The sequence below is a fragment of the Ranitomeya variabilis genome, chromosome 4 (assembly GCF_051348905.1).
Source record: "Ranitomeya variabilis isolate aRanVar5 chromosome 4, aRanVar5.hap1, whole genome shotgun sequence".
Lineage (NCBI taxonomy): Eukaryota > Metazoa > Chordata > Amphibia > Anura > Dendrobatidae > Ranitomeya > Ranitomeya variabilis.
In genome coordinates, this window is record NC_135235.1 from 44,749,078 (window position 1) to 44,762,117 (window position 13,040).

Genomic DNA, 13,040 nt, shown 5'->3' on the forward strand with positions numbered 1-13,040 from the left:
GAATGAGAGGGAGAGAGGTGGCACACCCAGGAGTCAAGACTGGCACACAAGCTGAAAGGGCAATATTACTCTCCCACTGTTTTTTTATGTATTTTTTTTTTTTTCAGGGAGACTTTAGAAACCAAATAATAAGAAAAAAAATAAATAAATAAATAGGCTTTCTATAGCCCACTGAATGAGAGATAGCACACACAGCAGTGGCACACAAGCCCTGACTGAGGCCAATATTTTTCTACCACTGATTGATGTAGTGTTTTTGTGTTGAGGTAGAATTTAGAACACAAATCAAGGAAAAAAAAAAAAATGCTTTCTATGGCCCACTGAATGAGAGAGAGGTGGCACACCCAGGAGTCAAGACTGGCACACAAGCTGAAAGGGCAATATTACTCTCCCACTGTTTTTTTATGTATTTTTTGTTTTTTAAGGGAGACTTTAGAAACCCAATAATATTTAAAAAAAAAAATAAATAGGCTTTCTATGGCCCACTGAATGAGAGGGAGAGAGGTGGCACACCCAGGAGTCAAGACTGGCACACAAGCTGAAAGGGCAATATTACTCTCCCACTGTTTTTTTATGTATTTTTTGTTTTTTAAGGGAGACTTTAGAAACCCAATAATATTTAAAAAAAAAAAATAAATAGGCTTTCTATGGCCCACTGAATGAGAGGGAGAGAGGTGGCACACCCAGGAGTCAAGACTGGCACACAAGCTGAAAGGGCAATATTACTCTCCCACTGTTTTTTTTATGTATTTTTTGTTTTTTAAGGGAGACTTTAGAAACCCAATAATATTTTTTTAAAAAAATAAATAGGCTTTCTATGGCCCACTGAATGAGAGGGAGAGAGGTGGCACACCCAGGAGTCAAGACTGGCACACAAGCTGAAAGGGCAATATTACTCTCCCACTGATTTTTTATGTTTTTTTTTTTTTTTTCAGGGAGACTTTAGAAACCAAATAATATTAAAAAAACAAAAAAAAAAAATAGCCTTTCTATGGCCCACTGAATGAGAGAGAGAGGTGGCACACCCAGGAGTCAAGACTGGCACACAAGCTGAAAGGGCAATATTACTCTCCCACTGTTTTTTTAGGTTTTTTTTTTTTTTTCAGGGAGACTTTAGAAACCAAATAATATTAAAAAAAAAAATAAAATAAATAGGCTTGCTATAGCCCACTGAATGAGAGATAGCACACACAGCAGTGACACACAAGCCCTGACTGAGGCCAATATTTTTCTCCCACTGATTGATGTAGTGTTTTTGTGTTGAGGTAGAATTTAGAACACAAATCACGGAAAAAATAAATAGGCTTTCTATGGCCCACTCAGTGAGAGATGGCACACACAGGGATGGCACTGTAGCAGAAATGCCAATCTTAATCTCCCACAAAAAAAACAAAAAAAAAACAGGGACTGTCCTACAATTACTATCTCCCTGCAGTAATCTAAGCCAGGTATGGCAGGCAGCAATAGGAGTGGACTGATGCACAAATTAAATAAAAAGTGTGGACAAACAAAAAAGATAGCTGTGCAGAAAGGAAGGAACAAGAGGATATGTGCTTTGAAAAAAGCAGTTGGTTTGCACAGTGGCGTACACACAGCAATACAGCTATCACGGAGCCTTCTAGGGCAGCCCAATGAGCTACAGCGCTGAGGGGAAAAAAAAAAAAAATAGCTTCCACAGTCCCTGCACACCGAAGGTGGTGTTGGACAGTGCAAATCGCTGCAGCACAAGCGGTTTGGTGGTTAGTGGACCCTGCCTAACGCTCTCCCTGCTTCTGACGAAGCGGCAGCAACCTGTCCCTAAGCTCAGATCAGCAGCAGTAAGATGGCGGTCGGCGGGAACGCCCCTTTATAGCCCCTGTGACGCCGCAGACAGCAAGCCAATCACTGCAATGCCCTTCTCTAAGATGGTGGGGACCAGGATCTATGTCATCACGCTGCCCACACTCTGCGTTCACCTTCATTGGCTGAGAAATGGCGCTTTTCGCGTCATTGAAACGCGACTTTGGCGCGAAAGTCGCGTACCGCATGGCCGACAAGCACAGGGGTCGGATCGGGTTTCATGAGACGCCGACTTAGCCAAAAGTCGGCGACTTTTGAAAATGATCGACCCGTTTCGCTCAACCCTATTTCAATGTATTTTATGTCAGAAAACTTTCAAGACACCTTGTTAACTTGGGACCAGTGTGTGGGAAAACTCTGTATTACACCCCATTAAAAAAAAATTGTCCCAAAGCAAAGAATTACAAAGATTGAATGTAATTCATGGTAAACAAGAGAACCTCCACTAATCCAAACAAATATATATATATTTTCTTAATGTAAGTCTTTTAGCAGGTTCCAGTGGTACATGAGCCCCACAGATGAAAAGATTCTTGGAGTCTACCATCTATCTAAAAAGAGCATGGTCATATTGGTCATCTCTTAAAAATCACAGGGAACTGACTAGTGTTAATATGAATTGGTACAGCATACTGTATATTGAAATCCCCTATGACAGGGAGACTGACTCATCAGGGGACGTTCAAACCACTAATGGATATGCAGTACATATCCTGTTCACCATATCAGGAAAAATGAAGGTATATCAAAATCCCCCCACTTATCTACAACATTTATTAGTGTAAATTTACAAATAATAATAAAGCACCATATTGCCCATCTGTCAGACAACAATCCATTTGTCTCACGAAGAGGCCAGCTCTGCTTTATCTGGATTGCATTACTGAGCAATGGCATGAAGTGACCACTCAGCCGTGAATCCAGGTCATGCCGAGCTGAGCCTAAGAACTGAGTTTCAGTGCCGAGTGCTGACGTCAAAAGATGACCGGAGTTCATTGGTTATGAACTCCGGTCACCTTTTGACGTCAGCACTTAGGACTGAAGCTGAGTTCTCAGCCTCAGCTCACTGTCTCCTGGATTGATGGCTGAGCAGTTGCATCATGCCACCGCTCAGCCATGCAATCCAGATGTAGCAGAGTTGGACACGTCGTAGGACATATGGATTATCGTTGAACAGGTGAGGAATATGGCATTTTATTATTTTTAATTTTACAGTAATAAATAAGTGAAAGAGGGTGGGAAGTGTTTCTTTCAAAGGAGTCTGTGTTTTTACTTAAATGACTCTGTGTATGTTTTTATTACATGTGACTAGGGGTTATTAACCCCTTCACCACCAAGGGTGGTTTGCACGTTAATGACCGGGCCAATTTTTACAATTCTGACCACTGTCCCTTTATGAGGTTATAACTCTGGAACGCTTCAACGGATCTTGGCGATTCTGACATTGTTTTCTCATGACATATTGTACTTCATGTTAGTGGTAAAATTTCTTCGATATAACTTGCGTTTATTTGTGAAAAAAACGAATATTTGGCGAAAATTTTGAAAATTTTGCAATTTTCCAACTTTGAATTTTTATGCCCTTAAATCAGAGACATATGTCACACAAAATACTTAATAAATAACATTTCCCACATGTCTACTTTACATCAGCACAATTTTGGAACCAAAATTTTTTTTTGTGACGGAGTTATAAGGGTTAAAAGTTGACCAGCAATTTCTCATTTTTACAACACCATTTTTTTTTAGGGACCACATCTCATTTGAAGTCATTTTGACGGGTCTATATGATAGAAAATACCCAAGTGTGACACCATTCTAAAAACTGCACCCCTCAAGGTACTCAAAACCACTTTCAAGAAGTTTATTAACCCTTCAGGTGTTTCACAGGAATTTTTGGAATGTTTAAATAAAAATGAACATTTAACTTTTTTTCACACAAAATTTATTTCAGCTCCAATTTGTTTTATTTTACCAAGGGTAACAGGAGGAAATAGACCCCAAAAGTTGTTGTACAATTTGTCCTGAGTACGCTGATACCCCATATGTGGGGGTAAACCACAGTTTGGGCGCATGGCAGAGCTTGAAAGCAAAGGAGCGCCATTTGACTTTTCAATGCAAAATTGACTGGAATTGAGATGGGACGCCATGTTGCATTTGGAGAGCCCCTGATGTGCCTAAACATTGAAACCCCTAACAAGTGACACCATTTTGGAAAGTAGACCCCCTAAGGAACTTATCTAGATGTGTGGTGAGCACTTTGACCCAACAAGTGCTTTACAGAAGTTTATAATGCAGAGCCGTAAAAATAAAAAATCATATTTTTTCACAAAAATGATCTTTTCACCCCCAATTTTTTAATTTTCCCAAGGGTGAGAGAAGAAATTGGACCCCAAAAATTGTTGTGCAATTTGTCCTGAGTACGCTGATACCCCATATGTGGGTGTAAACCATTGTTTGGGCGCAGGGCAGAGCTCAGAAGGGAAGGAGCGCCATTTGACTTTTCAATGCAAAATTGACTGGAATTGAGATGGGACGCCATGTTGCGTTTGGAGAGCCCCTAATGTGCCTAAACATTGAAACCCCCCACGAGTGACACCATTTTGGAAAGTAGACCCCTTAAGGAACTTATCTAGATGTGTGTTGAGCACTTTGACCCAACAAGTGCTTCACAGAAGTTTATAATGCAGAGCCGTAAAAATAAAAAATCATATTTTTTCACAAAAATGATCTTTTAACCCCCATTTTTTTATTTCCCCAAGGGTAAGAGAAGAAATTAGACCACAAAAGTTGTTGTGCAATTTGTCCTGAGTACGACGATACCCCATATGTGGGTGTAAACCATTGTTTGGGCGCATAGCAGAGCTCAGAAGGGAAGAAGCGCTATTTTACTTTTCAATGCAAAATTGACTGGAATTAAGATGGGATGCCATGTTGCGTTTGGAGAGCCCCTGATGTGCCTAAACATTAAACCCCCCCACAAGTGACACCATTTTGGAAAGTAGACCCCCTAAGGAACTTATCTAGATGTGTTTTGAGAGCTTTGAACCCCCAAGTGTTTCACTACAGTTTATAACGCAGAGCCGTGAAAATAAAAATTATTTTTTTTTTCACAAAAATGATTTTTTAGCCCCCAGTTTTGTATTTTTACAAGGGTATCAGGATAAATTGGACCCTAAACGTTGTTGTCCAATTTGTCCTGAGTACGCTGATACCCCCTATGTGGGGGGGAACCACTGTTTGGGCGCATGACAGAGCTCGGAAGGGAAGGAGCGCCATTTGGAATGCAGACTTAAATGGATTGGTCTGCAGGCGTCACGTTGCATTTGCAGAGCCCCTGATGTACCCAAATAGTACAAACCCCCCACAAGTGACCCCATATTGGAAACTAGACCTCCCAAGGAACTTATCTAGATGTGTTGTTGTGAGAACTTTGAACCCCCAAGTGTTTCACTACAGTTTACAACGCAGAGCCGTGAAAATAAAACATTTTTTTTTCCCACAAAAATGATTTTTAGCCCCCCAAATTTTTATTTTCCCAAGGATAACAAGAGAACTTGGACCCCAGAAGTTGTTGTTCAATTTGTCCCTAGTACGCTGATACCCCATATGTTGGGGTAAACCCCTTTTTGGACGCACGGGAGAGCTCGGAAGGGAAGGAGCACTGTTTTACTTTTTCAACGCAGAATTGGCTGGAATTGAGATTGGACGCCATGTCGCGTTTGGAGAGCCCCTGATGTGCCTAAACAGTGGAATCTCCCCAATTCTACCTGAAACCCTACCCCTAACCTCACCCCTAACCGTTTACTGAACATTTTCTGACAGTCATAAGTGCCACGTATATAAGTGCCACGTATTTAAGAGCCACGTATTTAAGTGCCACGTATTTAAGTGCCACGTATTTAAGTGCCACGTATTTCAGTGCCACGATATTTCAGTGCCACGATATTTCAGTGCCACGTATTTCAGTGCCACGTATTTCAGGCACTGAAAAATACGTGGCACGTAAATACTTCAGTGCCACGATATTTCAGTGCCACGATATTTCAGTGCCACGTATTTCAGTGCCACGTATTTCAGGCACTGAAAAATACGTGGCACGTAAATACGTGGCACGTAAATACGTGGCACTTAAATACGTGGCACTTAAATACGTGGCACTTAAATACGTGGCACTTAAATACGTGGCCACTGAAATATCGTGGCACTTATATACGTATATATGTATATAAACGTATATTTCAGTGCCACGTATTTCAGTGCCACGTATTTCAGGTTAGGGGTAGGGTTAGGGGTAGGGTTAGGGTTTTTTGTTTTTTTCTTGTTTTCTTGTGTTTTTCTATAAAAACGCATGCGTTTTACCGCGTTTACATGCATTTTTTCACACATGTGTTTTTTTTAAAAAACGCATGCAGATAAAAACGCAAGTGTGAAACCAGACTAAAAGACGCTTTTTATAGCAAAAAAGTTTTTGCGTCTCCACATTTTGAGACCTATAATTTTTCCACATTTTGGTCCACAGAGTCATGTGAGGTTTTTTTTTTTTTTGTGGGACGAGTTGACGTTTTTATTGGTAACATTTTCGGACACGTGACCATTTTTTATCACTTTTTATTCCGATTTTTGTGAGGCAGAATAACCAAAAACCAGCTATTCATGAATTTCTTTTGGGAGAGGCGTTTATACCGTTCTGCGCTTGGTAAAATTGATAAAGCAGTTTTATTCTTCGGGTCAGTACGATTACAGCGATACCTCATTTATATCATTTTTTTATGTTTTGACGCTTTTATACGATAAAAACTATTTTATAGAAAAAATAATTATTTTGGCATCGCTTTATTCTGAGGACTATAACTTTTTTATTTTTTTGCTGATGATGCTGTATGGCGGCTCGTTTTTTGCAGGACAAGATGACGTTTTCAGCGGTAACATGGTTATTTATATCCGTCTTTTTGATCGCGTGTTATTCCACTTTTTGTTCGGCGGTATGGTAATAAAGCGTTGTTTTTTGCCTCGTTTTTTTTTTTTTTTCTTACGGTGTTTACTGAAGGGGTTAACTAGTGGGCCAGTTTTATAGGTTGGGTCGTTACGGACGCGGCGATACTAAATATGTGTACTTTTATTGTTTTTGTTTGTTTTTTTTAGATAAAGAAATGTATTTATGGGAATAATATTTTTTTTTTTATTATTATTTATTTAGGAATTTTTTTTTTTTTTTTTTTTTACACATGTGGAAATTTTTTTTTTTACTTTTTTACTTTGTCCCAGGGGGGGACATCACAGATCGCAGATCTGATAGTGTGCACAGCACTCTATCAGATCCGCGATCATACTTTCATCGGAGCAGGCTGCAGCTTTCATCTGCAGCCTGCTCCGGCCCGGAAGTGCTCCCTGCAGGACCCGGATACAGCCCCTCGGCCATTTTGGATCTGGGGCCTGCAGGGAGAAGACGTTCGGTACGAGGTGAGTACATCACCTTGTACCGATCTCTCAGGGAAGCACGCAGGGAGCCCCCTCCCTGCGCGATGCTTCCCTATACCGCCGGTACACCGCGATCATGTTTGATCGCGGTGTGCCGGGGGTTAATGTGGCGGGGGCGGTCCGTGACCGCTCCTGGCACATAGTGCCGGATGTCAGCTGCGATATGCAGCCGACACCCGGCCGCGATCGGCCGCGCTCCCCCCGTGAGCGCGGCCGATCGCGTATGACGTACTATCTCGTCGGCGGTCATGGGGGCCCACCCCACCTCGACGGGATAGTACGTCAAATGTCGGGAAGGGGTTAATGGATGTGTCTTATAGACGTCTCCATTACTAACATGTGGGCTTGATGTCAGCTAACAATACAAAGCTGACATAAACCCCACAAATATTACCCCACTTACCACTGCATCAGGGCAAGTGAGAGGAGCTGGACAAAGCACCAAAATCTAATAAATGAACCTGTTCTGGGGTGGCTTGGTGCTGCTATTTTTAGGCTGTGTAGGGCCAATATGCATGGCCCCTTCCTAGTCTGAGAATATGAACCTCCAGCTAGCTGCTTTAGCTTGACTGGTCATCAGAAATGGGGGGACTTATTATTTAAATAATTTAAGAAAAGGCATGGTACCCCTCTTTTTTTGATAACCAGCCAAAATAAAGCTGACAACTGTAGGCTGCAGCCCTCAGCTGCCATCTTTACCTGTCCTCGTTATCAAGAATAGTGGAGACCCCAAGTCTTTTTTGTTTAATTATTATTTTACATACTTTGCTGGAGTTTACTGTACATGTATTTTTTAAAATAAATAAATAAATAATTGAAAAAAATGGCATGGGGTTCCCCTTAACTTTTTTTTTCCAGATGAGTGAAATCTGAAAGCTCAGGGCTGGTGTTATTCTGGGAAAAGGCCAATAACCATGAAGCTTCCCAGTCTATTAGTCGATGAACTCTGGTCACCTTTTAAGTCAGCTCTCGGCACTGAAGTCGAGTTCTCAGGCTCAGTTCAGTGTCTCCTGGATTCATGACTGTGGAGTCACATCATGCCACCGCTCAGCCATGCAATCCAGATGTAGCAGAGTTGGAGCACATCATAAGACATATGAATCATAGTCGAACAGGTGAGGAATATGGCGTTTTATTATTTTTAATTTTACAGAATTGAATAGGTCAAAGAGGGTGGGGAGTGTTTATTTTAATTAATGGACTTTACTCTGTGTATGTTTTTATTACATTTAACTATGGGGTAAGTAATGGTGATATCTCATAGATGCCTCCTCATTACTAACCTGTGGGCTTGATTTCATCTGACATTACAAAACTGACATCAACCCCACAAATATTGCCCCACATGCAACTGCACCAGGGCAAAGCTCTAGAATTTGTGTATCCGATAGATGCCCATTTTCTGGGGTGTCTGGGGGCTGCTACAATATCCATTGCCCTTCCCAGTCTGAGAATATCAGCCCCCAGCTGTCTGCTATAATTTGGCTAGTTGTTAAAAATGAGGGGACCCACAAAGTTTGTTTTATTGTTTATTTAAAAAACTTAAGAAAAAGGGCATGAAGCCCCTCTATTTTTGACAACCAGTCAATATAAAGCTAACAGCTGATGGCTGCGGTATGCAGCTGTCAGCTTTACATTTACTGATTGGATCTGTTGAAGTGCTTGGTAGCACGAAACAGCTGTCATCCACAATGTGTTCACTACCCTCCCTGCACTGCATGATTGCATGTGAATAAATCGCTTTGGCTCAACACCGGTGAGTGCGCTATCTTTTTTCTTATCTGGACAAAGCTAACAGCTGATGGCTGCGGTATGCAGCTGTCAGCTTTACATTTACTGGTTATCACAAATAGAGCATACCACACATAATATTTTTTTAGCCAGGGAGTCCTGGCCAAGCACAACCATGTCAATACTTGTCATGGCTGTGATTGAGCCAGAAGTGCCCACACCGGCAAACCTTGTTGACTGGCTGCTCTGGCATACCCAAACTTTGTTGGGTATGCCAAACCTGACCAGTAGCATGGACTTCCTGGAGAAGTTTGTGTTTTGGGGTCCGTGCATGGACACTAGGTGTTCTGTATTGACCCCAAACTTTACAGATTGGGTTAGCACATCTGCAGTTATTCATTACCCAATGAGAATCTTTACAGTTTTATAAAACACTTTCAGTATCGATTTATTATGGTTTTCATAGTAAAATTGCTCACTTTTGTACATGGATGTTTAATGCTTGTAATTCTTGTCTCATACACTGGTTATATAAATTAGCTGCACTGATTAATATCCATTAGAGATAAGTGAGTGTGATGAAATTTGATTCACTAGATTTGCTTGAATTTGCTATGGGAAGTTCGACATAAATCAAATTTATTAGGTAAATGTAAAACACCTGTGTGTCCGTCATATATGTGCTCATTAGAAGTCACATCACTGGTGATGGTTCCGTAGCTATAAGCTAAGCTCCTGTGTGTCCGTTGCATGATCAGGACAGATTTTTATCCAAGATGTAAGCAAAAAGTGTTTATATGGGATGACTGCAAGAAGAGATCATGAAAAACTGATATGAAAATGTCTAACTTTTAACAAATAACATTGAAAGGGGTTTTCTTTTCCGACTTCAGAAACCCCTTACCGTAAGTGCAGTTGGTTTTATTTAAAAAACTTGCCTTGCTCACCCTCCCAGGGTCCAGTGCTGAGTTTTCACTTCTGCTAAGAGGGACGGGGCGGCTTGTGAGCAGGTCTCTTCTTGGTTTCTTTGGGTCAGAGCAGGAAGATACAACTCTGCCTACAGTCCCACCCCAGGGCACGAGCATACCATTAACCGAAAACTTCGAACATTGATTACACAAGAACCACTATATGGATTCCTTCACCCCGGGTATCATTTTTAGCAGTGTAATAGCACCAACCGGAAAATGCCATTAGTTTACTTAGCAAAACCCTGCTGACAGAATTCACTTTTAAGTAGATAGTATATTTTCCTGCTGCCATAGGAGAAGGGAGGTTCGGAGGTTCTAATGTAGATTTTATTTGTTGGCTTTTGTTTTTTACTCTTGCATATGACTGGATGTTTTGTGAAAAAGTACGCCTCAGAGGTATGTTAGTCAAATCAAGGTGAAAGCCTCAATATCCTAACTAATAGCCGAGGTTCGGTGTGAGACATCAGTTGGTCCAAAATGTCTCAGTTCTTACTCTCATTAAGATACTGATCATTTGTGATCTTTTTACTTCTGAAAAACTTGGTTGCCTATTTAAATGTGTAGATATTATATAGGTACTACAATCTGCATAAGTATCAAAACGGCTCCTGACTAAACCTAAATTCAAGCAAAAAGACTGAAACAAAGGTCTGTTAAAAAAAATTCATTAGTTTTAGTCAAGTAATTAAAATACAAATTCATGAATTAATACAAAATAACAAGGTGGCTCAAAAACTAGGACACATAATGAGCTAGAGAAGTAACATGTCTAGTATTATCAGTAAATAGCGCTGTATAAATACGGTAATTGCAATACTGTTTAATAATCACACAGTACAATATAAAATAATTAAAGGTATACCAAATAATAGAAACAAGGAGAAAATACAATGGTAAAACAGTTACGGTAATATTAAATTACATATCTGACTGTTATCTGTCCATGTATCATATCGACATAATTCATGTTTCGCCCTGCATTGTCAGGGGGCACAAGTAGTAAGAGTGATCTACATCAAGATACACATCCAAGTCATTTCATAGTATAGAATATAATGAAAAAACTTACCAGGCAGCTGAGAGGCTAGAAGCGGTATCTTGATTGGCGATATTGTCAACATGTGATAGGGTGAAGCCAAAGCTGTAGACAACCCTTGTAATGATTCCGATTCAATGCCCATTAATGGTGTGGGAGGCACAGTCATGGCACCAACAATAGCAATAGAAGGGTTATTGTTGACTGGCTTAATTCCATTCTGGCAACTACCTGTGAACATATTAGAAAACAATGTAAATGGGATGTACTGTCTTAATATAAAGTATGACAATAGAATAAATGTACATACAGATCTATGCTCATTACTTTTCTTATTGATGGTTTTCAGGAAGAAGTTAATTTTTCTATGATTAAGGGTTACTGCCAACATGAAAAGTTATCACCTATCCACAGTATATGTGGATGTCCATCAGCTGAGACCCTAACTGATTCTGAGAACAGGTCTATGCATGACTTGTTGGAATGAAGTGGTGACCATGCATGTGTGCCATTGTTCCATTTATTGTCTAAAAGTTTGCCAAAGAAAGCCAAGTATAGTGCTTAGCATTTTCCAACAATACCAAAGGCAATGAATGTGCACAATGATGTGTATAAGCACCACAGTCACACTTCTTTCAGATTGATTGAGGTCCCTGTGGTCAGAACTCCATTGATGACAAGATGCTCAGGTATCCTGCATATAGGTGATTACATTTAAGGTTAAGAATAATGCTTAACAAGTTGAAAAAGAGAAGAAAAAAAAAGAATTACAAATGATATAAGCAAATACAGATGATATAAGATATAAGCTATACATTGGATGGTGCCCTGTGCTATACGTTCTGTTGGCACTGCCCCATATTGTGTGCTGCAATACAGAGTACAAATGCAGTATCTATACCATATAATGTCATATTAGAATTCATGATACAGTGCTGTTAATCTCAATTAACGTTCAGGGAGCCGATCACATGTCACATTGTAGTCAATCAGTGGCTTTAGCAGTATTATTGATGAGGCCAGTGATTGGTCACAGCTGTCATATACTTAGCTCAGCTGCCTTATATAGGACCTGGAAAACCTAGACTTGAGATATCGGTGCAACCAATCCCACCCAAGCTCTTTTAGTCACTCCTAAAATCCGGACCCAAAATAAGGTCCCAATAAAGAAAACCTCTCAGCAACCTGTTGTTGCTAGAGCCTTTATCTCCCGCAATTACATCACTGAGGTAAACCACCTAGGTGACAAATACCTACCATCTAGAACTTTGCCACCTGCTTACCTACGAAGGTTACTGTTAACCTTACTCCTTTTGTATGCATACTCGGGCATGCAAAAGATTGACCAACAACTGAACATGTGGTGACCAGAATAATACATATGGTAAGAAATTTGTTGGCTTAAGAGGACAAAATTTCTCATGTAAGGCTAGCTTCACACTAGCATTCGGCAGGGCTGTGGATGGCAGCCTTTTTCCTCTGTGAAGCCCGCCCACTGTCGTGCCTCTTCCTTCAGCTCTGCCTATGTCTGAATGCATTCTGCGTACCCTATCTTTAACATTGGGTACACAGGCCATGCGGATGCCTCCCCATGCATCGATTTGAAGCTGCGCTGACTACAACAAAATCCTAACATGTTGAGTTTGACAAAAGTCAGCGCAGCATCAAGATGACGCATGCGGAGGCATCCGCATATATCCGCATGGCCTGCATACACAATGTTAAAGATAGGGTTCGCAGGACACATGCATGATGTAGGAGGAGCTGAAGGAAGAGGCACTGCACTGGGTGGGGCTTAACAGAAGAAGGCTTTCATCCGCAGCCCTGCCGAACGCTAGTGTGAAGCCTGCCTTAAACTGGACACATGGCGTAATAGTAGCTGCATTTTCTAAATTCCCTATCTCCATTGCAGAGGTATTAGTAGTCAAATATTTGGCATCTTATGAGTTAATGTTAGGTAAGACCAAGTGGGTGTTATTAAA

The 13,040-nt window shown here is 40.7% G+C and overlaps 1 protein-coding gene across 1 annotated transcript in view; it reads right to left on the reverse strand.

Moving 5' to 3' along the window:
- The window catches only part of TCERG1L (transcription elongation regulator 1 like), a 268,237-nt gene that overhangs the window by 172,690 nt on the left and 82,507 nt on the right, over positions 1-13,040 (reverse strand). The window contains exon 4 of the mRNA XM_077258434.1: positions 11,092-11,289. Within this exon, the coding sequence (XP_077114549.1) occupies positions 11,092-11,289 (198 nt within the window). The remainder of the gene's footprint in view (positions 1-11,091; positions 11,290-13,040) is intronic.